The sequence below is a fragment of the Astyanax mexicanus genome, chromosome 2 (genome assembly GCF_023375975.1).
Source record: "Astyanax mexicanus isolate ESR-SI-001 chromosome 2, AstMex3_surface, whole genome shotgun sequence".
Taxonomy (NCBI): Eukaryota; Metazoa; Chordata; class Actinopteri; order Characiformes; family Acestrorhamphidae; genus Astyanax; species Astyanax mexicanus.
In genome coordinates, this window is record NC_064409.1 from 57902159 (window position 1) to 57926283 (window position 24125).

Genomic DNA, 24125 nt, shown 5'->3' on the forward strand with positions numbered 1-24125 from the left:
TGTGCACAGAAAAATCTGAAAGTTTAAGTTCCAGACTTTCTGCTGCAGTGCCTGTGCTAGACAGAACCAGATTTTAAAGTTTAATCTAGTTCATACTTTCAAATGCATCAGTACTTGTTGTGGTAGTGACATGGACAGAAAAAAAAGCTCCCATTATTTATATAAAAAAAAACACAGGTGTGAAATGAGTCATTAAACTCCACACACTTATTAACAGGAAATGGCATCACAAGTATACAAAATTAAGACACTATATGGAAAATGGTTAGATTATTTATTTAGCTAACATTAATAAAAAAACATACAAACTTATACAAAATATTTCTTCAAAACACACAGTGAATTTGCTTAAAGAATTCAATGTGGAGCCACCAATCAAATGAAAAGAATTTTGTGTAGTTTGGTCTTCATTCCAAGAAATCTTTTCCACCTCCTCTCAAACCGTTCTGCGAGACAGTGATGTTCGTAGTAATATTTTACATTTTCATCACATTTACATTTTAATAATTTGAAATGACATACAGATTCAGAAAACATGTCTTATTATACAGAATACAGTACCACGCAAAAGTTTAAGGCACCTTAGCAAACTGTTTAAAACAATTCACAATCAATTGGGTTTCAAGTTGTTTTTTGCCTGTAAGAAACCATCAAATAAAATAAAAAATACAAACAAGAATAGGTGCAGTGAAAATTAACAAGAAAATCATCTGACACAGTTTGGGCTGGTTAGATTAGGAAACATTTGGATGTAAATTTCTTCTTGATGCCCTGAGCCATCACACTGTCCAGTTCAGTACTTTATATTTAACTTGATTTTGAACAAAAACAAAACTTCTTGGCCAACTCATGAATAGTAACTAAAAATAATACTTAGGATTAATTATTAAGTATAAGAATATATTGCATATATATATGCATGTTGCATATATTTATATTGTGATAGTTGTGATTTTCTAAAAAATTAAACACTTTCTATTCATTAAACAGCCCTTTAAACATAATTCTCTAAGGTGCCTGAAACATCTGCACAGTAATATATTATTACAATATATTTTTTATATTTGTTTCTTTAAAATGAATAATGCATGGTTGAATCACTGCAGTGCATTCATCATAGCTTGAGCTTGTTTGAGTTCTAAAAAGAAAAAGAAGTACAGATTAATACAGATTATTTGTTCAAGTATTGTAGATTGTAAACAAACATTTTTCAAATAAAATACCTCATATAAATAAATAAATATTAATAATAATAATACTATTTGAAGAAAATTGACATACCTGTTAATAACACCCTAAACTTCTCTGCTCCAACAGTAACTACACTGGTTTCTGAGGAGCCGGACTCTGGGTTCTGAGACTGGAGCCTTAGTTGGACCACAGGCTCGTTCACCTCCTTTAGTTCACTGGAGCTCAGAGTGTAATCCACCCTCCAGTTCACCACCTCCAAACGTCCCACTAGATACACAGTGAAGAAAACCATTTATGCTACTAAGTTCACTACTTCTTAGCATGTGTATGCTGACAAGCAACTAGCAGCCTGCCATGCGGACTGTATCAGATATCCAGTCTATAACCCTGTTTACATCTGGTCACTTCATGCAGCTTAAGTATCCATATTTGTAAACAATGTAAACACATACAGATACAAACAGATCACTTAAACCACTTCAGGAGATGTAAAATGCATTAGAACCACAAACTATACTTGTGTAAACACATTTGTAATTTTAAGATGCTTTCAACAACCAAACCCCCTCTCAGGACAACCAAAACACCAGTAACTGCTGCACAACAAGCTAATTTGATAAGCCCATCAAACACAGCATTCAGAACACAGATTCAGGAAATGCATTTGTTTCGAATCCTACCAGATCCACTGTGTACTTACAGCGTAGGCTACTCTCTTTCAGCTTCTGTTGCAGGGCTGCATGCTTGTCTTCATAGGATTTACAAAGTCCTGTAGTGTGCTCTGCAAGATACATGTACTGAATTACTTACTCAAAAAGTTCAATTCTCTGCAAAACACAAGCATGTCACACTAGCCATATTGTACTCGTGTTTCTAGTTGATGTCTTTAAATAATTTTACAAAATATAATAATATAATCATAAATGAATGAATAAGATAACAAAAATGAACATTACTGATAATTCAGATTCAACTGATCAGCCAAACCCATTTTTGTATCTGAGGTTTGATTTTGTAGTTTACAAAGGGAGGTGATGGGCTAATTTTGTCAGCAACAATCTCATTTATGGAAATACATGCCCAAAAGCATAGTTCAAAATACATCCAGATCTTAATTTGTTTGCACAGTAGAATCGATGTGGTTTAGAACACAATATTACTTATTTTAGCCAAGTAACATATGTCTTGACTGATTGACAGCATGTGGGGGAAGTGATAAAGCATGTTCATCTATAACTATTCCATTCCAGATCTCACCTTTAGGCAAGCCTAACTGCTGAAGTTCACTGGACAGAGATTCGCCATCAACATCATGCTTTGCAGCACTGGAAAGAATAAAGCTCAGCACTGCAACACTGGCTTTAATATCTCCACTCTCTGAAACAAGGACACACACAGCTCATGATGTATTTACAGTACCATTTTTTAAGATTTTCTACAATGTAAATTTAATACAAAATAAATTAAAGCTAAACAGAGACACATGCAGAATTATATTTAAAAGCAAAAGGTGTTAAACCAAAATTATTCTTTAGATTCTTCTAAGTACCACATTTAGCTTTAAGGACAGATCTGCACACACTCATAATTTTCCTAGAGTCACCTGGAGGTGCTAAACAATAGTTGGTGCATTTCCTTCACACTGTGAAGCTCAAGCTGATCCCAAATCATCCAGCTCAGTAGGGTTTAGGTTAGGGGGGTGCCATATCTCATTTTCCATTATATATTATATCAGTCCCGTATCATTCATTTTACTTTAATCCTGGATATATGGAAATATATGGAGTGCATTATTATTATCATGACATTCTGGATACATCATTGACTTCTGTTACAAATCTGATAAATTCTTATATTTTTTAACATCTCAGTTAGGGGTGCTACATTATATTGTATGCAATGATACAATTAAATATTTATTTTGTTGCAGAAGTGTATTCTTGATTTTTTTTTTAGTGTTTAGTCATTATATCACCATGAGTATTGTCATCACCAAAACACCATGAAATAGTGTGATATTATTTTAGGGCCGTGTTACCCACCCCTAGTTTAGATCAGCGGATTATGGAGGCCAAACACTTTTTTGTTTACATCATTCCATATGTATGCATTTAATTGTTGGTGTACAAAAGAAAAAAAGAAAAAAGAAAGAAAAACACTGAATAAGAAGTGTGTCCAAACTTTTGTCTAGTACTATATATTTGTCTGTCAGAAATGCATACAAAGAAGACCCTTATATAAACAATAATAAAACATATCAATAATAACTTACCAAATTTTGCATCAGACGTTAACTTTGACACTTTTTCATACTACAAAGAAAATGCATAATTTTAGCTAACGTTACAATACACAGCTATAGCTTAAGTATTAACTTCATAAATGCACCATGGAATTCTGTGTAAACACTTACATCAATATCTTCATCTAGGAGATCTTTTATAACCTGAACGCAGAGTAGTTTCATCTTGACGCTCGACTAAAATGCGAAGAATAAGAGAAAAATAACAATGTTGAGAGTTAAAGAGTGATTTTCATGTGATAGTCACGTGATATTCCAGTCTAAAACAGAAAGACGTTACTCAACTATTCGTGCTAGTGTGCTGATTTCAGCTAACACCCAGTCCGGGCAGTCCAAGTCCCCACAAAACCTAAACCTCTGAAAAAGAACAAAGAGAGGCAGGTTTAATGAAATAAGCCAGTTACATTTTATAGTTAACCTAAACCAGCTAATGCTAGCTAACCTAACCTATCTATCTAACACTGCAGGAGCCGACACTGCTAAACCATGACTAAACTAAGGAACGAGGGCTTCATAACACGCTGGTGTTTACACTGAGAGCCTACCATCTAGAATAAGTCCATCACAATGAAAATAATCCATTAGAAAACAATAAAATTATAGAGAAAATTACCATGGTAGTCTGTAGTCCTCTATGTAGACGTTTATTCTGTGGTACGCTGTCTGAAGCGGCTTAGCCACATATCGCCCCCTATTGGATGAAGCTGAATGGAGCTAGACAACTCACTAGCTCACTGCAGGGTCGTCCACTGTGTAGAAGACATTGAGGTAATGAAGTTGTTTATGATAAGCCTATATATTTTTTTGCTTAAATGACAGAAGTAATCTAGAAGAAAATATAATACTATAATTATAGAATTATATTATTAAGATATATACAATTACTGTTTTACTAGTAGAAACTGTAGTTACAGATTTCTCCACTGTAATTCTAACATGAACATTTTTAATATGTTTAATTATGTTACTATTAAATTATAAAACTGTTATAAAAGAACTAATACAACACTAATGCTACAGTATTATTAATGAGTTTAAGATAAATAGCAATACTGATAATTGCCATTTGCTTCAAACGTGTGAATCTACTGAAGGGCGGGTTTTAGACTGACTTTGGACTGTATATTTTTTTGTTGGACCTGACAACCCTGTTGTGTAGGCATATTTTTTTTTTATTATTTGTGTTTTAGTCGTTTAGCTTTATTCACACCCATACATTTTGAATTTCCTCCTTTGGGCTCCCTCTAACGGCTGTCTCTACCTTTCTCTATAGGTCATCAAAACGGAGAGCTAGCTTCAGTAGAGGCAGAGGAAGAGAGAGAGAGGACACATTGGGACTGTGTGGAGACATGACAGCCGCTGAGGAACGAATTAAACTCTCCTACCGAGCTCTTTTATATGAGTTCTTATTATTTCTGTCTGTTTTTGGTTCGAGGGAGATTCCCAGATTAACACTGCATCAAGGTAAGAGCTGCTTTGTTGCAGTGGCGTCTGCGGGTCGTGAGGAGTACGTTACCTGTCTCTATATATGTATCGGTTTTCTAGCCTTTATCAGCGCTTATTTGTAGAGATATATAGAGATTATTTACAGGGACACTATTTTTGGAAACTAGTATAAAATAAATAAGCAGCAAAATGGTTTTGTGTTGCTATTAACCAAAACCTGTAAGGAATATATTTAGAGAGAGATAGAAAAAAAGGGGATTGGGACACAAGGTCAAATAGAAATTTAGCTGTATACGGCTCTGGAAAAAAAGAGACCATTTCAGTTTCTAAATCAGTTTATCTGATTTTGCTGTTTATAGTCTTATGGACGTGCAGATCATGTCTATATTGCGTCGGTCGGTCCAAGACCAATTCTGTACGTCTACACAACGTGCAAACTAGGTCCGCTATTTGGACGTCTAACTATGACCCCACTTGGACGTCAATATGCAGTTAAACATTTGAACGTCGGACTAGGTCACTTTTTTGGACGTCATGGGGACGTCTAATACAGGTGCAGGAAATTAACATTATTTACGAATATATTTATTTTTAAATGTATGTCAAAATTGTTGTTATCAATATTGTTAATCACTATGAATATAGATTATTTATGATTAAGCATCATTTATTTCTAATTATTTATTTGAGTATTATATTTTTTATCTATTTAATTAATTAACGAATGTAGGTATTTATTTACGTATGTTTTTATTTTTATTTGGAAATGCAATTTATGTGGAAAATTGTTAAGTTGATTTCAACCAGTCAACGCCACTCTGATTTGCTGAGACCGCACGTCATCATAAACTCCACTCTGATATGCCGAGGCAAAACACGCTAAACATTTTTTGGCTGCTGCAGTAGCTCAGCTCAGCTCAGCTCGTTCAGTTCAGCTCGCTCAGCTCAGCTCCGCTCCGGACCGGACTCAGCTGCCAAGCTATAAGGTAAGACGATATGTATAAGTTAATGTATTTGTAGTGTTAGTTGTTTTAGCTCTGTGGTCTAAACCTGAACCTGCTGGCGTTGCCTCTCTTCCCAGGCAGTTAGCTAACTAGCTAGCTAGCTAACGATAGCTAAACAGTGGCCATAGTTAAAATGGAATTGGAATTACTTTTGAGAACGACCGTAATGCAAATAATATTTACTGTAACCGAAGCTTTAACGTAGAAGCATTGTCCGGTCATTAAGTCAATGCACTAACCAGAGCTAGGCTGATAAGCCAATCTAAGCTAAATCAAAGAACCGTCTTTGGCTAAATTCGCTAAGCTAGCGTTAAGTTATATAAGTTTGTGGCACCCACAATTAACCTAGGCAACTGGGGGCAATATCAAGTGCATTTTGAATAGCCTGAAGAAGTAAGTTTATGTTAATATTACATAAATAAGGCAATTTAAAATAGTTTGTTGTGGGAAAACATTTATTAAAATAGCTTAATATGATGTGTGAGAATTAAAACGGCACGATAATTCTGGTCAGGTGTTAAATGTGTATTCCCGCCTTTAGCTTAGCGTTAGCTTAGCGTTAGCTAAGCCATAGCATGAAGAAGTAAGTTTATGTTAATATTACATAAATAAGGCAATTTAAAATAGTTTGTTGTGGTAAAAAAAATATTAAAATAGCTTAATATGATGTGTGAGAATTAAAACGGCACGATAATTCTCGTCAGGTGTTAAATGTGTATTCCCGCCTTTAGCTTAGCGTTAGCTTATCGTTAGCTTAGCATTAGCTAAGCCATAGCATGAAGAAGTAAGTTTATGTGAATATTACATAAATAAGGCAATTTAAAATAGTTTGTTGTGGGAAAAAATTAATTAAAATAGCTTAATATGATGTGTGAGAATTAAAACGGCATGATAATTCTCGTCAGGTGTTAAATGTGTATTCCCGCCGTTAGCTTAGCGTTAGCTAAGCCATAGTGTGAAAAAGTAAGTTTATGTGAATATTACATAAATAAGGCAATTTAAAATAGTTTGTTGTGGGACAAAAATAAATGGCCATCTTCAACATTTTCTGAGATTTCTAATTTGTCTTTTTCTACTTGTGCAGATGGAGTCATGAAATGTGACGGGACAGCCACCGAGGACTTCATACTTCGGAGCATCTCAAACATGCACCACAAAGACGTGGAGGACACACCGCTGTCTCTCAGGACCTAGAATCTTAATGAAAGTATAATGATGTTAAGGGAAGGTGTAATGGAAAGGTGTAATGTAAAGTTGTAATGGTGTTAAGGGAAGGTGTAGTGGAAAGGTGTGATAGTGTTGAGGGAAGGTGTAATAGTGTTGAGGGAAGGGGTAATGTTAAAGGTGTAATAGTGTTGAGGGAAGGTGTAATGTTAAAGGTGTAATAGTGTTAAGGGAAGGTGTAATGCAGGGGTCTCAAACTCATTTTTGCCGAGGGCCACATTGACATATTGGCTGTCCTCTGAGGGCCAGATGTAACTTACAAATATAAGAAAATGTAACCAGATGTAATACAAAATGAATGTAATTACTCCTTAATGTTAAATAACTCTCAATATATTATTTATTCAATCAAATATTACAGTTGCATGGAAAAATGTTTGCTTGTTGCTCTATTAACATAAATCCTTTTAATTTGTCATGTTATGAAATCCAAAAACTCCATCAATCAAGAACCAAACTATTCAAGTGAATAGAAATTACATCAAGTACAAGTTATATTAACTTTGATCAAAACGTTTGATACTGAAATAAGGCTTAATAAATATAAAATCAAAAATTGTGAGCTGTGACAGATTTAGCATTTCCTCAGATTTAGCAGTTCCTCATCCAACCACTAGTCGGAGCTGCAGCTGCAGCACCACAAGCCCGCAGTCTTTGCTTAGTCAGAGCTACAGCCCAGCCACGGGCTACAGGACTCAGCTGAGCCTGTCTGGAGCGTTTTGAAATTTTTTAAGTTCTTCTGTGTATGAAATAAAATAACCCCACTAACCGGATAATACAGCTCTCTACAGTTCATCTGTCAGCCCAAGCAGCTAACAGCAGCAGTTTAGAGCAGCGTCACGGAGGCACTGCTCGGATTACATTATAAACAGGTCAGTTAGCGCGCTGCTAACCTCAGGATGTTTATAACTACGGAGTTTAGTGGACACACCACGGCTGCAAGGTTAGACTGTTGAAGGCTACTGAAGACTACTAAAGCAGGCAACGCAGCGTAAGCAAAAAAAAACAAAAACCACACACACACACCAAAATACAAGTTAAGATAAAATATGAAAACGAACATAATAAAGCATAAATAATTAAATTGAATTGCGGGCCAGATGTATGTTTATTTTGTTAACCCGTGAGGGGCCGTATGAAACCGCGTGGGCCGGTACTTTGAGACCCCTGGTGTAATGTAAAGGTGTAATAGTGTTGAGGGAAGGTATAATATTGTTAAGGGAAGGTGTAATGTAAAGCTGTAATAGTTTTAAGGGAAGGTAAATGTTTAGTGAAATTGTTATGGTGTGAATCTAAGGTGTATGTTATGTTGATGTAAAATAAAGGCATTAACCCCAAATGAGATTTACTCATTATGTTTATTATTATATTAATGTTTCCCCAAATAGAAAGGGTCAATTTAAAATCAACAGTGGTAAGATGGGGGTAATTAATTTATCCCTTGCTTTTACTGGTTCTTTGCAGGTTGACATGTTTTGAAAAAAGTGAGAGGGTTGAAATGCAATTTATTTGTAAAGCATATTGTGTATAACTAACGTGCATAACTAGTTCCAGAAGGTTGTGAACCTGTTCCAGTAATTGTTTGGCTTAGCTTTGTATGCGTTTCCAGTTAACTGCTGAAGCTGGAACAATGGAACAGTTGCCACCGTCTGAAATGGCACTACAGTTATGCAGGGAGCCTCAAAGTAGTTGGTCTATAAAACGTATACATGTAAATGTCACGTAGAAAAGACGTCCACAACGACTTAATTTAAACTAGAATTAGCCCTTATCCGGAGGTCTGGGGGAAGTCAATACTGGACGTGCAGAAGACGTCAGAAAAAAGACGTCGTCTGGCGTCACAGTCTGCACCTTCAGGAGACCAAAATTGGACGTGCAAAAATGACCTAGAAAAGACGTCGTTTCAACGTCTCTTTGTTTAGTGGGTATGTTTGAGTAAAATATACATTGTTTTAATCTATAAACTACGGACAACATTTTTCCCAAATTCCATATAAAAATATTGTCATTCAGAGCATTTATTTGCAGAAAATGAGAAAAGGCTGAAAAAAAGATGCAGAGCTTCTGGACCTCAAGTAATGTAAATAAAACTAGTTAATATTCATAAAGTTTTAAGAGTTCAGATTCAGAAATTAATATTTGGTGGAATAACCCAGTTTTCATGTATCTTGGCATGTTCTCCTCCACCAGTCTTACACACTGTTTTTGGATAACTTTATGCCACTCCTGGTGCAAAAAATCAAGCAGTTCAGCTTGGTTTGATGGCTGTGAGGTTTTCAGTTTGGTAAAATCAAAGAGACTCATCAATTTTAAGTGGTCTCTTTTTTTTCTTATTTTTTAAAGGTAAAAAACTAACAGTTTTGCAACATCTATATCTTCAGTATCAAATGGACCCCTATCAAATAAGCTTAAACACTGCTCCTTCAATCACCCTTAATTAACCCTATATTTACATGTATTGTTTTTCTCTTGTACTTCAGGCCAACAAATTCTCTACAGCAGAAATTTAAGTCACACAGTCTTCTTACTTCAGAAGGCAGAAGACCGCCTGTTTATAGGGGGATCAAACTATGTGTTAGAAGTTGATGTGAACAGTGGTCGACTAGTAAAGGTAATATTTTATTTGGTTTAAAATCTCCGCATAGAATTGTTCGAGAGCATCTAGCATAATAATAATTCAAAATATTAATATGTAAATGCAAGTAATGCTATACTTTAATATATGATACTTTTTTGTAGAACTTCACACTAACGGATAACAGAGACTCTGTTTGTGATCAGGTACTTCTCATTTGATTTCTCACTTTTGAATACTTCTATCTTTTTCTTCTGTTCCATAAAGACTTTCCCAAATACAAATTTGTCTGTCAAGTAAGTGTGTTTTTGGCTGTAAAAGTGTATATAGCTTTACTTATGATTTCAAAACAGTAGGTGACTAGTGGACAAGAGTTAACAATCTATGGCAACGAACCAAATACCTATAAACTATTAAAAATAATATTGTTTTGTTTGTATATATTAAGGCTTCACAATATATAGTTTCAGCATCTATATTGCAATGTACACATGCTCAATAGTCATGTCACAGAAGAGGCAATGTTTAGCGCAATGTTAAATGAAAATTTAAAAAATCCACACTACTCTAAATTGTGCATGACAGTTTACCAGATTAATAAATTTGTAGACCAGTATCATTTATTTGACTTCATTCACTGATACAAAGGTTACATTTTATGTCAGTTGTCAATTTCTTCCAATATTGTGCCACCTTATTATATGTTATATTAATTTTATTAATATGTAGTTGTCATGGGTACAAACTAGAGTTGAAAAAATAAATAAAAATGTGATTGTGCGTCACTCCAAAAGGCATATTACACACATGCTCTGCACCACTTCTGCTTCTGGCAGGCTTTAAAGGTTTAAAAATAAATAAGCTGGCAATTAGCCCTGCCTGTTAGATAATTGCTTCACTCAGGGTCATGGAGTCATTGTGCCGTCTAAGAGAGACAAAACACCACCAAAAATAAAAGCCCACAGCAAGAGATTTAGCTGTTTTTAATGCTTTAAATAAAAGTTCTTATTTCAGTAATAGATGACCTTTTGATCCTGAACACACTCGTATTGTCACAGTATGACCTTTAATAATTCCAACACATAGCTTAAAAGACAACATAATACCAAACAAATAAATATTAATAAGCTTAATGTATTCCCATTTTGATTCCTGCTACTATGTTAACATTCCATTACTCTAATCAATTGTCTTTTAATTTGTATGTAAGTTCAGAAATCTGGATTGTTGTATAATAAACGTGTTCAGTTCAGTAAAAATATGTCAATTGAAAAACAGGAATGTGTTGAACCAGCTGAGCTTACATGTGTTTTCTACATTCAGAGTTCTTGTGAAAATACAGTCACAGTAATCGAAGATTTCCAGAGCTGTATTTTAGTGTGTGGGACAAATGGAGAAAACCCAAAATGTTGGAAATTGGTAAGTTTAACATTTTTGTGGTTCAGAACAGCACATAATTGCTATGAAAAATGTGTATCTTTAATAAAATGGCACCTTTAAAGGGGAAAGAAGCATTTTGTTAAATTTAAATAGAAATTGATGTAAAATGATTTTGGGCATACTGACTGTTGTACACAGTATATTTAAATGAAGTCAAAAAGTTGAAAACAGTATAAATTGAGATACAAGGTTTTCTATTCAGCTGTCACTTGTCATATCTATGCTGTTGAAATTGTGTGTTCTGTGTGATATGGATTAATTTCTCCCTGAAACATGTCTTTTTTTTAACCCTTAGTATCCCACGGGGAGTAATCACTCCAGTGAGGTAGAGCAATACATTGATGGCACTGGGATTTCTCCTTTCACACCTTTACAGAATTCTGTGTCTCTCGAAGCAGGTATGTGAAATGTTTCATAACTTAAATGTGTCAGAAAGGTCATTTTGCATCATTTTCAGATTTTCAACAGTGTCTGAATATAATCATTTATTTTTCAGTTTTCGTCTCTTTAGGCTTTTAGGTGTAGTATTGGTCTGAAGCCCATTACACTATATGTAGAATTACCATCTGAGTGGACAACAATGCACTTTTGTTAGTCCCTGTGGAGAAGAGTTTCTGCTAAATAATGTAAATGTACATTCAAATAGGAGGCCATATTCCAAGAACAATATAATGGACATAAAATAATGCTGGGCATTAAAATTTGCCTGTATGTGCAATAATAAGGGGAGTAAGTGATCAGTAGATACAATGCTGAGTATGTCATGTTTACCTACACAAACCTAAAAATCAATTTCCTTTTTAGGTGGTTCTTTTAGAGATGTCATGGAACAACTACTTTTTGGATCCAAATAGAACCAGTGTTGACATTAAGTCCAAGTTCAAGTGCAAAGACGTCTGTAGTAGTTAGTGCTACTTTGTATCTAGAATAACCTAACTGGGTAGTCAGTTGGGTGGATGTCTTATGCATCTGCTTTATGTATCTCTTTAGATCTTCTCACTGAGACATCTATGTATTTTAAAATGGCTCTATATGGAACTAAATGTCCTTTTTGGTTTTGCCTAAATAATTATTTGTAAGTGTATGTAAGGTTTTAATCTTATGCAGACCATGTGAGGTAAGGTGCTTCTTCATCACTTAAGCTTGCAGTAATTGATTTGGGTTCATTTTGGCAAGCTCTGTCCTGACTCAGTGCTGGCTACTGCAGTCCCAGAAGGGCAATTTAGAGAAATCATTCCGGGGTGATGGACAAAAACAAAGAAGCTGACAGTCTAGAGACAAACTAATGAAGGTTATAAACATTAAAACAGAGCCAGTGGGACACCGTTCACAAGTAGTTTTGCCCAAAAAGGCAGAACATGACCTTTGGAAAATGTGCTTTGAAATGTTAAGGGAAACTAGCCTTTTGTAGACTCAGGCTGTAATGTCAAAGAGTCTGAAACTGAAACCATGACCTACACTGTGCAGGTATTATCCTTTAACAGTGCTGTACTGTGTGTTCTCTGTTGATCAGATGGGGACCTTTATGCAGCAGCCCCTCTTTATAAAGATGGAACTTCACTACAGTTCCGCAGAAAAGCTGGAAGACAAAACAGTGTATGGATGTATGATCCATGGATTACAGGTAGGATAGCGAAACCTCAACCTACTGACTACTTGTTGGATAAATCTGAGAAATCTGTTTTATTTATCATCTTTTATTAAACAGAGGTTTTTTTTTAATAATCCAATGTGACAACATTAAAAATATTATCTAAAAGCTTTATTTTTAACATTTGACCATATTTATGTAAACAGCTGCCAACTACACCTGTTTAAGGCTTTATATCAGCCTCTCACTCATGTCTGTACCTTCTGTTGCAGCTGCTCAGTAGCTCTCAAGGTCTCCCACTTCTAACGTCAGAGGCGATGATTGATGCACATTAAAGCAAATAATGATATCGTTAGGAATTGTGATTGATTCATTAAATCCATTATTTACTTTAGCTCTGTTTTCCCTTCACAGAACCAACCTTCATCTCTTCCTTCCTGGCCAGGAGACGAAATGAATCAATACATGAGAAGATTTATGTCTTTTTTCGAGAGAAAAACCCAGACAGTGGCCCAGAGGCAGACCCTTGGATCTCTAGAGTGGCTAGAGTTTGCAAGGTGCAGTATAGAGAGCAGTTTTGTCTTAAGAGGAAGGTCACAGTGCTCTAAAATATGGTTGATAGGATGTGTGATCTAATTTTTCAGCTCAACTGACATTAAATTATATGGCTTGGTTTCCTGGATAGGGATTAAGTATAGTCCTGGACTACACAGCACATGCACACATGCACATGGAATTTCTCCAAAGAGATATGCAGTCTGTCCGGAAAACCTTGAGCCTTTCCTTGAGATTTGCGAAGTGTGTGTGCTAAAATAGAACACATCATCTTGCATCACAGTAAACCACAAAAGCATTTTTAGGTCACTTTGAAAAGCATTTATAGTTATTTCACCTTCTTTTTAAGAACATTTTTTAATTTGTTTATTTGTGCAGGCTCTGCTTTAATTTACTGTCGGAGATGTTAGCATTCTGGGTTAAATATTTATTTGCACAGAACAATACAATAATCAATCCTTGTGAGGCACATTGTCTGATCTTGGCCAGTAACGTTAGAACATTGATCCCTGTTTTCCCAGATGCAGCAGAATGCTGTGTTCTCATTAGTTATGTCTGATTGCAGGGAGATAAAGGTGGCTCCAAAAGATTCTTCCAGAACATCTGGACGTCCTTCTTGAAAGCACGTCTTGTCTGTGCTATTCCTAGTGAGTCTCTTTACTTCAATCGTCTTCAGGATGTTTTTGTTGTGGAGTCTGAGGACTGGAGGGACTCCAGGGTGTATGCCCTCTTTTCAAGCAGCTGGTAAGCAATAGCCTTTGTGTATGGACATCATGGTCTGCTAGGTCTATTAACACTGTTAATTATTAATATTATCATTCCTGTTGAGGACATTGGATCAGTGTGTTTTACTGCACATCACCACTGTAGACAATTTGAGCATACACCCCAAATCTTTGGAGACACATAGACAAGGACAGAATATTTCTGAGATAAATCTCCTAATTTATCTCCACAAACATATATTGCATATAAGTTCAAAAATCTACTAAAAGCCCTTTTGATCAATTATGACCAATTATCATCAATCAATTATGTCTTCATGATGACATACTTCATTACTCAAGCTTTGTTCAGCCTTGAACAGCTCGAACAGTGTTCACTATTTACATTTACTTTCTGACTGTTTGTGCACGCAAGTAATAAAAGTCCCAAATCACCCCTTTATATTATACAAATAATTTTTAAAGCAAATATACCTAAAGAGAAGATAATAATAATCTTTATTACATTCAAATCATTGCTGTGCTGTCCTAAGCACTGTTACTGTGAAAAGAAACTAGCACTTCTAGCGTCTAGTGCACCAGCTGATGCTACTCAACTTCTGCTCTGTTAAACTGGTGCAAAAGCCCCTTCAAACCACAAAGCACAGGCTAGTTTGGTTTGGCTGCTTGTCAAGTTTGCTATTACATGTTTATCATGTTTAGCAAAAAAGGAAATAGCTTTTAAGCTACTTCCTATGTCTCCTACCTCTCACCTTATCAGCTGCACTCTTTTCAAGTCTGAATTCTTGCACTCTTATTGATGCATTAGTAATTTAGATTGAGTTTAGCGAAAGTATGTAAGTACAAAACTAAACTCTCTACAATCTGATATGATGATCTTAATGCTAAGATGCTGTGCTAATGCTCTTGATGCTAGGATGTTTGTTTGTGTTAATGGTGTGCATTATATTACAGGAACTCCACTGCTGTTTGCATATATTCATTAGCTGAGCTTGATGGCATTTTCGAGAATTCCAAGTTCAAAGGCTACAATGATGAGATTCCAAGCCCAAGGCCAGGAACTGTAAGAATTAAATTTTCTGTTGTGAATTTTTTTTGTTTCTTACTAAATTTGAACTTTCATGTCTATAAAATGTGGATAATTATAGGAGCTGTATAAAACCATGAAAGCACACTGTCATGGGGTTTTTCTATAAAAAGGCATGAACATATCTGTCAAACCTTTATTTTCCAAATCATACCCCAAACAGACTGGTCTCTCAGTCTTTCCATGTCTGTGAAGAGTTTTATGTATATTTTAGGATATGTCACATTTTACCCTGTGATGAGTTATTTAGCATATGGCCTTTAGAAACAGTGATGTTATCATTTCCTATATTAGTTCCTCATGTAATAGTACAGTAGTTCATCAAGGCTTTTTATTTTTATTGGATTGATCTTAACAATGTTTTCCATAGTCCTTTGTGGTTAGAGTGGACGGCTTTAAACAAATCAACCCCCCTGCCTTGACACAGTCCCCAGTCCCCATTGTTCCTTTAGATTTGAGAATGTAAGAATGTTCACACTGCTTACTGGTCCAATATAAAGGGTATATTCTGTACTAGTGCAGATTTCTGTGCAGTGAAACATTGAGCAAAAGCAGATATGACATTTCTTCATTGCTGTAATAAATATCTGAGCAGTATACCAGTTTAAACTGTGCATGCTGAATGTGTAGACAAGTTTGTTAGAAGTGTTGTAAGATGACATTATGACCACAAAAGATCTGCTACAGGATGTGGGGGCCAGACTGAGACACCTCCTCTCAAGATTCTATTTGTTCATATGTTTTGATCAACATTAATTACTGTATTTACCCTAACAAATCACTACCCAAAGGCAAAAACAACCAAGAGTCTGATTTATCCAAACTAAAATATCAGAATTAGAATCTCCAGGGTTATGCCAAGGCTTTAGCCCACTATATTTCTAACTAGAGCTCACATTCAGAGGTGTTCACATATTAAAGCTCACCTTCCGTCGTTTTTTCTTTCATTTTAAAATGTCTAGTTGTGGTCTCTAGTATGAATGAATGACATGTGAGCCGTTTTTGTAAAAAAAAAAGTGCTCAGGTGTCTCTGTATAGCTCTTTTTTAATGGACTGTTTTAGGGGTGTGTCCAAAATGACCGGATTCCAGCTTTGCTCATGAATATTCATACATGCAAACAGCATGCAAATATCTCTCCTCTGATTGGCTAGGAGCACTGCGACGCCCCTCCACCGCTCTGCCGCTCACTGCCTCCCACCTCCTAACTGATGAGCGGTGATGTTGCGTCGCTTCAGCTCCGCCTCTGGGAGTTTCTCGAGCCAAGGTGGGCTGGTCTGTGAGTTTCTGCCTACGTAGGCAGAAAGATAATTCAAAATTCACCCGTTTTTCGGAGGGGGGGAGGGGGGATTTCTTTGCTTAGCTCCTGCAGACAATGGGGGCTGCAAAACAGTTTAATGTGCAGGTGTACACATTCAACTCGGAGAGACCTACTGTATTCCACAAAAAACAAGAAAAATCGGATTTTCGCGGAAGGTGACCTTTAAATAGACTCGTTTTAAAGTAGACTAGTTTGTTTTTTTACTTAGTGTTGCAGATTAAGTAGATGCAAACCTTTATGGAGGTTTTGTTTGAAGGTACCTCATGCACTCTGCCATTTTTTAAAGTATTCATTGGGAGTACTAATAGAAATGTAGTATTCTAACTAGGGGTGTGCAATATCGTATCGTGTGTGATAATATCGCCAAAAAAATTGAATATCGTCAATGATATTATACCTTGAAATATCATGCCATATCACCCACTCCTAATTACCTTATTTGGTAAAAGAAAAATTCACACTGTTCTAATTACACATTATATATTTACTAAAGACAGATTATATATGTCCAGTGTCATTTATTTTACTTTAATCCTGGATATTTGTAGATATTTGAAGTGCATTTCTAGTATCATGACATTCTGGATCATTCTGGACTTCTGTTACAAATCTGATAAAATTCTTTTTTTAAATATCTCAGTTAGCCATATCATATTGCATGCAATAATAAAATTCTAAATAATTAAAATAATAATTGTCATATTGCCAAAAGTTTCGTTATCGTGAAAATACCATGAAATATTGTGATATTATTTTAGAGCCATATCGCCCACCCCTAGTTCTAACTTATTCTAGCTTTACCTTTTCTACAGTTTAGTTTAATAACTTGATCAGCAACTATGACTTCAAAGTACAAAGTCTAGTAGAGTATTCTGATATACAGTATTTCTATCAGCTGATGGAAACTCACCTTTGTTCTGTTTGTTTGTTTTTTTTAGTGCGTGGAGGACAGTAGATCTCTGCCTACACATTCTATCAACATCATTAAACATCATCCGGAGATGACTGATTGGATTCACCCCATACAGAAACACACTCCCTTCTTCAGAAGCAATAACAATTACACAAAAATAGTAGTGGACAGAGTTCAGGCTGCTGATGAGCAGATGTATAATGTGCTGCTGCTCTCTACGGGTATGTAGTCCTTTTCTCTATCATATGTGATTTATATGAAGCTCCTTATTAGTGAATCCTGACCGAACCCACATTAATCCTAATTAAAACTGTGGCAACTACTCACAGTGTTTGGGTCATGGATATTTAATTACTAGGTTAAGTTCATTTTCAATTGGTAAACATCATATTAATGTTTTTTTGGTTATGCATTAAATAAAGAAGAATCAGTTGGAGTATTTATGCCTATAGTTCTGAGATAGCAGGAGGGATATGTAATTTGGACTTTGTTCTGAGGTGAAATGGACCAGAAGCCACACCCAAGTGAGATCACTTACTTTGTAAATGGAGCTCTCCCTGTCCTTTGCTGGAAAAGTGACTCCCCTTCCGTTGTTTTTTATTGTTTGAACGTGCTTAAAATTTGCCATTGTTTAGCTCAACATGTGACTAACCAATGACACAGTAAAGTGGCAGTATGATGATATTGACATTTTTATTTTTTAAGTAAAGGGAAGTAATTGGACATATAAATAAAAAAAACTATAAAAAGTAAGTGGTAGCAGACTGAGATAAATATTTTTTTATTCAAATTGAAAACTTTGAAGTAAAAGCACATTCCTGACTTTTGACTCTCTTGAAGTCTGTGTAATAATATAATTAATTTCAAGTCATGTTTGGTCCAAGTCAAAACAAAAATGACATAAATAGACATAGTTTATGTCTGACAGTAAAATAATGAAATATTAAATTAGTTTTTAAAAAAAGGATTCTGGTTGTCCATGGCCACAGACCAGGAAAATAAGAAGATGAATGATTTAATAGGGTTCTAGGCTAACGGTATCTTTCGCTCTCAGGTTTCTAGAGCTTTGGGTAGAAGGCACATCACACACTGTCCAAATGTTTGTGGACACCCTTTTTAATGAATGCATTCAGGTATTTTAAGTTGCATCCATTACTGACAGATATGCAGATATGCAAATGTTCACACTGGATAGAATGGGACCCTCTGGAGCAGAAAAACCTGGGCCTATTGGCATAATGATTAATGACTAATTGCAGAAGTGGGTTTTAGGGATGTAAAGCCCCCCAGCATTGAGCTGTGGTGCAGTAGTACTGTTTTCTCTGAAATGATGATACTTCAAACAGTACATCTGGAATGGGTTTTGGAATTGGACATGAGGTGGAGTGATAAGCTTACACACTTCAAAAAAACGAAATCTTAGCGAGTAAGATTATGTTCTTTCAAGGAAATACATAGTTATAATAATAAGGCAATAAATAATGATAATAATAAATAAATAATCTTGATCATTCTTTTTGAACCAAAAAATTGTATATATTATAAATTACTTTACTCAATTTGAGACTTGGCGTTTTACGTTTTGGCTTAATATAAACATGTATGTTGGATGAAAGGATTTTTTGCAATGAACCAAAAATCTAGAAAACCCTCCCTGGGTAATGGAGTTACTCCAACAAAAGCAGGACACATCTTTTTTTAATATCCTTACTTTAGAAATAAACAATGAATACTTTTAGTGTATCTGAAATCTAACTTCCTACAGATCAAAATGTATCAAATATCTGCATGAAGGTCCTGGTAGCCTTGTTCCTATCTGAAGTGTGCTAGACAGATACAGAAACACTGCAGTGAACCAGTGAAGACAAAACAAAGACTATGCTACAAATGCTGTAATTAGTTTTGCTTGGCCAGCAGTACGTAGAATGTTGCATCACTGAACAATGGATATATTCCGTTGGTGAAATAATGTGTGCTGTTTTAGTCACATCACTGATGCAGTGAAAACTGAAGTCACTGTCAGAAAATGACTTCTTGTTTCTTGATGTACTTCTGCAAATAAGGATTGTAAATGTAAAAAATACCTCTGTTGCCATTTCCTATGACTAGTTCTTACAGTATATTTAATTAGGAGGAAGGTCTGTTAAATAGCCTGATTCAGCCTCTTTAGGGGCCAAGCACGTGTACTGCTGAGCCTCATACTATTGTCATTTACATAAATACAAAAGTAATATTCTTTTGTTTATTTTTTATTCCGACCGATTATATTTGTCATCACTCAGCTTTAATCATCTGTATTTATTTGTGTGTTTGTTCCTTGCAGACACTGGTGTGATCCTTAAGATTTTGGAGGAGAACTCCAATGCCTTTATCATATCTGAAACAATTCTTCTCAATGGCTCTGCTCCTGTGCAGTCAATGAAACTCGACTCTGAAAAGGTATGACCCGTTTGCTTCAGTATCTCTTCACTTTTAAAAGAGGGAAATGAAGATAGCGAACAGCAGATCATTGTCTAGACATTTCTGTATTTTTGATATGAGTATTGTTAACTCTATGGTTTGAAACAATGTAGTGGTTTACTGTCTGTCTGTAAACACAGTACACACAATCTAATTGAGGCTAAGAAGCAATAACCGTGCTAATATTCCTGATAACAGTACAGCCTTTTCACACTATGTAAAAACTCCACAATGTAAAACAGTGCAATATGTTGATGTTATCTTTCATGATCTTGACAGAGAAAGCTGTTTGTCGGATACCCTGGACAGATGTCTGTCTTAGACCTGCAGAGATGCCAGGATTACAAAGCCTCCTGTGAGGATTGTGTTCTTGCCCGTGACCCGTACTGTGCATGGACTGAAAATGGCTGCACCTCACAAATGTTGGTTTTCATATTGATCTTTTTGTTAATCTCATATTTAAAGGAGAAATACGATGTAAAATGGACTTTGGGTGTAGTGAAACATGATAATGAGTATGAAGTTTTGTCAAATAGCCCACCTCCATTCACCCCCAGCATTCTGAAATACAGTGCTTTTAGCCGATGCTCCAAACAGGCTTAAAAAGCTAGGACAGGGGCATACCGCTACCCATGCAATTTCATGGAAATGCATAAATATTAAAGAGATATTTTCAGCAGCATCTTTACTCTTTATGCTGCCTATTAGTTTGTGCTCAGCACCCGGTGAACTACCTCGATGTACTGTGTGTATAAACAGTGTTTTTAATAAATTACCTGCACAGTTTCAAAGTTCTCAGTGCCTCGTTTTAAATGTCAGGGACCTCTATCAATTCTATGAATTCTATCAATGAAGTGTGGTGCTTCTTTTGTGTTTGAGCTTTTTAATGGAGTAAAATAGTGTTTTTTTCCATGGGCAATGCTATGCCCCTATCACTAGTGTAAGCCTGTTGAGAGCATCAGCTAAAAGTGCTGTATTTCTGAATGCTGTGGGTGAACAGAGGTGGGATATTCAACAAAATCTGTAGTTGTTATCATGTTTCACTAAAACCCCAAGTCTATTTCTCACTGGATTTCTCCTTTAAGTATGCTGCATTTATACAAATTTGAGAATTCAAAATAAATGGTAACATATCATTTTTATTTCTAGTGGGGGAATTCAAAACCTTGCTACTGGTGATACCCTAGTTTGCCGTACAAATTCAGGTATGTTTTTTTTTTTTTTTTTGAGACAAGATAATTGTACATTTTGTTGGTTATTCTTACTTTAAATTATTTATTTATTTATTTATTATTTTTTTTTGCAGTAAACAAAGGTGGAAGAACCAAGCGAGGTACATCATTCTTAACAGCAGCACCACAACCAATAGAACGCATTGTTCCCGAAGGAGTCCCGTACTACCTGTCCTGCCCCATCGAATCCCATCATGCTGCCTACAGCTGGGAGCACAGGAATTTTCACAGCCCTTGCCAACAGACACAGTCCATCTGCCTCCATCTCATACCATCTATCAGTGCAGACGACTATGGAGAGTACACCTGTATGTCCAAAGAGCGGGACTACACGAAAGTGGTTACAAAATACAATCTGCGTGGTCGCCCTGAGCCGAGAACCTTAAGCGGTGGCTGCAAACAGACAGCGCAGAAGGAGTGGCTATTGATTGTATCTGCTGCAGTTCTGTTCTGCATTCACCAGCAAGTCTAGAGTTGTAGGTGTGCTGCACTTTTATTAAGCTTTCCTAATTCTCAGCCTGTCTAGTAAAACCATTCCAGCAGAATGTGAATGCGTTTGATTTACATGCCTGTAACAGGACAGGACCACATTAAATGATTGATGTGTGGACTCTGGTAAGAAGTGACGTGGTCTTCTGACCGTTGAAGTGGAAATACATGTAGGCGCCTGTTTAGATCATCATCATTTAAATCAAAAGCCCCACCACCAAAGTGAGATCAGATACTGTGGAAAATCACCACTCCCTGAAATATGTTATGTAATTTGTTGTTAATGTAACTCCCAATCTATGTTTTATGGTTCTTGGACTTGGTTCAGAGAGTGGTGTGACTAAAACTTTGAAACTTTAACTTAAAACTGTGTCTTTCTGCCGCCAATTAATGGGAGAGTGCACTGTTTAATTTTTAAACATGTTCCATTGCGTGACGGGCAGACACCTGATGTAATAAATAATTCAAAGTAGATTACAAAGGCAGTTGACTCCCTGCTGAAACAGAGGCCTTATGTTGTGATTCTATTTAATTTCTTTAATATTTTATCAGGAAAAGATGAAACACCTTATTTGTTTATTTGTAATAACATTTCCTTCTGTGTTAAAAAGCCAGGGAGGTCTACAAAATTGTAAAAATGCTACGTAGTCTCACAGGATTTTGGATTGTTTTGCTAAACGGATCGAAACTGAATTGTGGAATACTTATCTGTTTCTCTAGCTGTTTTAGAGGAGTGTGGGGATGAGTAAGATAAAGACAGATGACTAATGAACACGAGGGAGTAGCGGAAAGTAGGCGTTGAACGCACTATATTTATTATGCTTTAGAAGCAAAAAGCACCATAGTGTTCTGTCTGTTTAAGCTTGTTTAAGGCTGTGTAAGGGTGCACTGAGTAATCTGTCTTAAGTCTTGAACGGATAAGAATAGAAAGCCAGATTAGACCATTATAAAAGATGTGGCTAATTACATTTTACTCTGACCTTGACTTAGTTAGTCATGGATGATTAAACACTGCTCATGTCCTCCTTTTTGTTAGCAATACATTTAGTACATGGAACCAGTCATCATAGAATAATAAGCATGGAGGAAATGCAAATGATTCATTAGGCTGAATATCCCTGAAGACAAGGAACAACGTCCTAGAGAGCTTAAAGTTTCCTTTTTCCCCACACAATGGAAACACTTGGGGTATGACGTCAAATAGACCTTGTGGTGACCACACAGACAGTCGGTTGGTAAAGAATGTCTGGATAGTGACTAATGTCTGCATGTTGCTAAATTATGGCATTTTTTTATTGTGTGGTGTGTTGTATGTTTTCTGTTACAACTATTTGCACCCCCCATATGACAGAATAGGAGAGAACCTCGTAGTTATGGTGACATCAATATGTGTGTGTATGTGTCTGTCCTGGATACTAAAGCATGGCTACTAACACAGAGCATCAAGTCACAAGTCATCTCTCAGAATCCTCTACGCTTGTTTGACTGGGATCAATATTAGGTCTGAGTTTCTGTGGATATTGATATCAGTCAGATATCATAGTATTCCCTCTCTTAAACTAAACTGTTAATACATAATAATACATCTGTCTAAACACACTTTGCTCAGCGCAACCATCTTAATAATATCATGCTAATACTGTAAAAAAAATGTTCTGCCTCCATGTGAAGCCTGGAAATTCATTTAATTACATATTAAATAATAAGTGCATACTTTTCACAATTGTTTTTTTGCAGTTTTTGTCACAAGGCAGCTTTACAGAAATATGTAGGCCTGTGTTTTAATAGTTTCACCCTAATGTTTAACCTTGTGTTTATACCTTTTTGTTTAATTTTAAATGTTCCGTTTTATTTGATGTTCAATACTATGTATTTTTCCTTATGTACTTTATATATTTTTTTATCTTTGGTTTAATGTTATGTTTTTCATTTTGTAGTTGTCTTTACCATGTATTTATCTCATGCGTATTATTTATATCTTTCCCTTTGTTTAATGTCCTATATATAATATGTATGTTTAATTGTATGTTTGCTTATTGTTTTATGCTTCTCTATCAATATGTGTGACTAAGTAGTTAGAGCTCATTGGTCACAGGGTTCACACTTAAACATTTTTTAAAAAAGCAATCTGGTGTAAAATGGAGGGAGAAACATGATAACAAGTATCATTTCTTTTTTAATAAATGTGTTACCTTTCAAAAGTTGTTTTAGAGGTCCGGGCACTCAGAATTCTACCAATGAAGTGTGGAGCTACTTTGAGCTTGTGCCTCCATCACTAGCATTGCAGACCTGTTAAAAGCACTGTGGGCTATTCCACAGTTCGAAGTTCGTACTCAATATTATTTTTCACTGCACCCCAAGTTAATTTTAAATTGGATTGCTCCATTAAGTAAGGCACTTAACCCTCTCTGCTCTGCTGTAGAATGTATAACCCCGCCTCTGACCCAGGCTTTCTAAACTGCTACATATTTTGATTCTTGGAAAAGAATTTGTCAATGAGATTCACTTCATGAAATTCTTTGAAACAACTATAATTGCTAATTTTAGAAATTATTACCTAATAAAAATCTAA

General features: G+C 35.7%; 2 protein-coding genes across 2 annotated transcripts; one reads left to right on the top strand and one right to left on the bottom strand.

Moving 5' to 3' along the window:
* Window positions 1-257: 257 nt before the first annotated feature.
* commd4 (COMM domain containing 4) lies at window positions 258-4210 on the bottom strand. Its single transcript, XM_007228249.4, has 8 exons — window positions 4107-4210; window positions 3779-3850; window positions 3605-3670; window positions 3464-3503; window positions 2449-2568; window positions 1892-1972; window positions 1282-1458; window positions 258-1138 (listed from the first exon to the last, which is right to left on the bottom strand). Exons 1-8 carry the CDS (start codon window positions 4107-4109, stop codon window positions 1098-1100), a joined length of 600 nt encoding a protein of 199 aa, XP_007228311.1. The 5' UTR covers window positions 4110-4210; the 3' UTR covers window positions 258-1097.
* Window positions 4211-4766: 556 nt separating this feature from the next.
* On the top strand, window positions 4767-24125 carry sema7a (semaphorin 7A). Its single transcript, XM_007228248.4, has 14 exons — window positions 4767-4957; window positions 9648-9778; window positions 9907-9948; window positions 11066-11161; window positions 11478-11580; window positions 12696-12806; window positions 13188-13330; window positions 13894-14072; window positions 15008-15116; window positions 17398-17593; window positions 19696-19811; window positions 20112-20254; window positions 20982-21037; window positions 21139-24125. Exons 1-14 carry the CDS (start codon window positions 4843-4845, stop codon window positions 21534-21536), a joined length of 1938 nt encoding a protein of 645 aa, XP_007228310.3. The 5' UTR covers window positions 4767-4842; the 3' UTR covers window positions 21537-24125.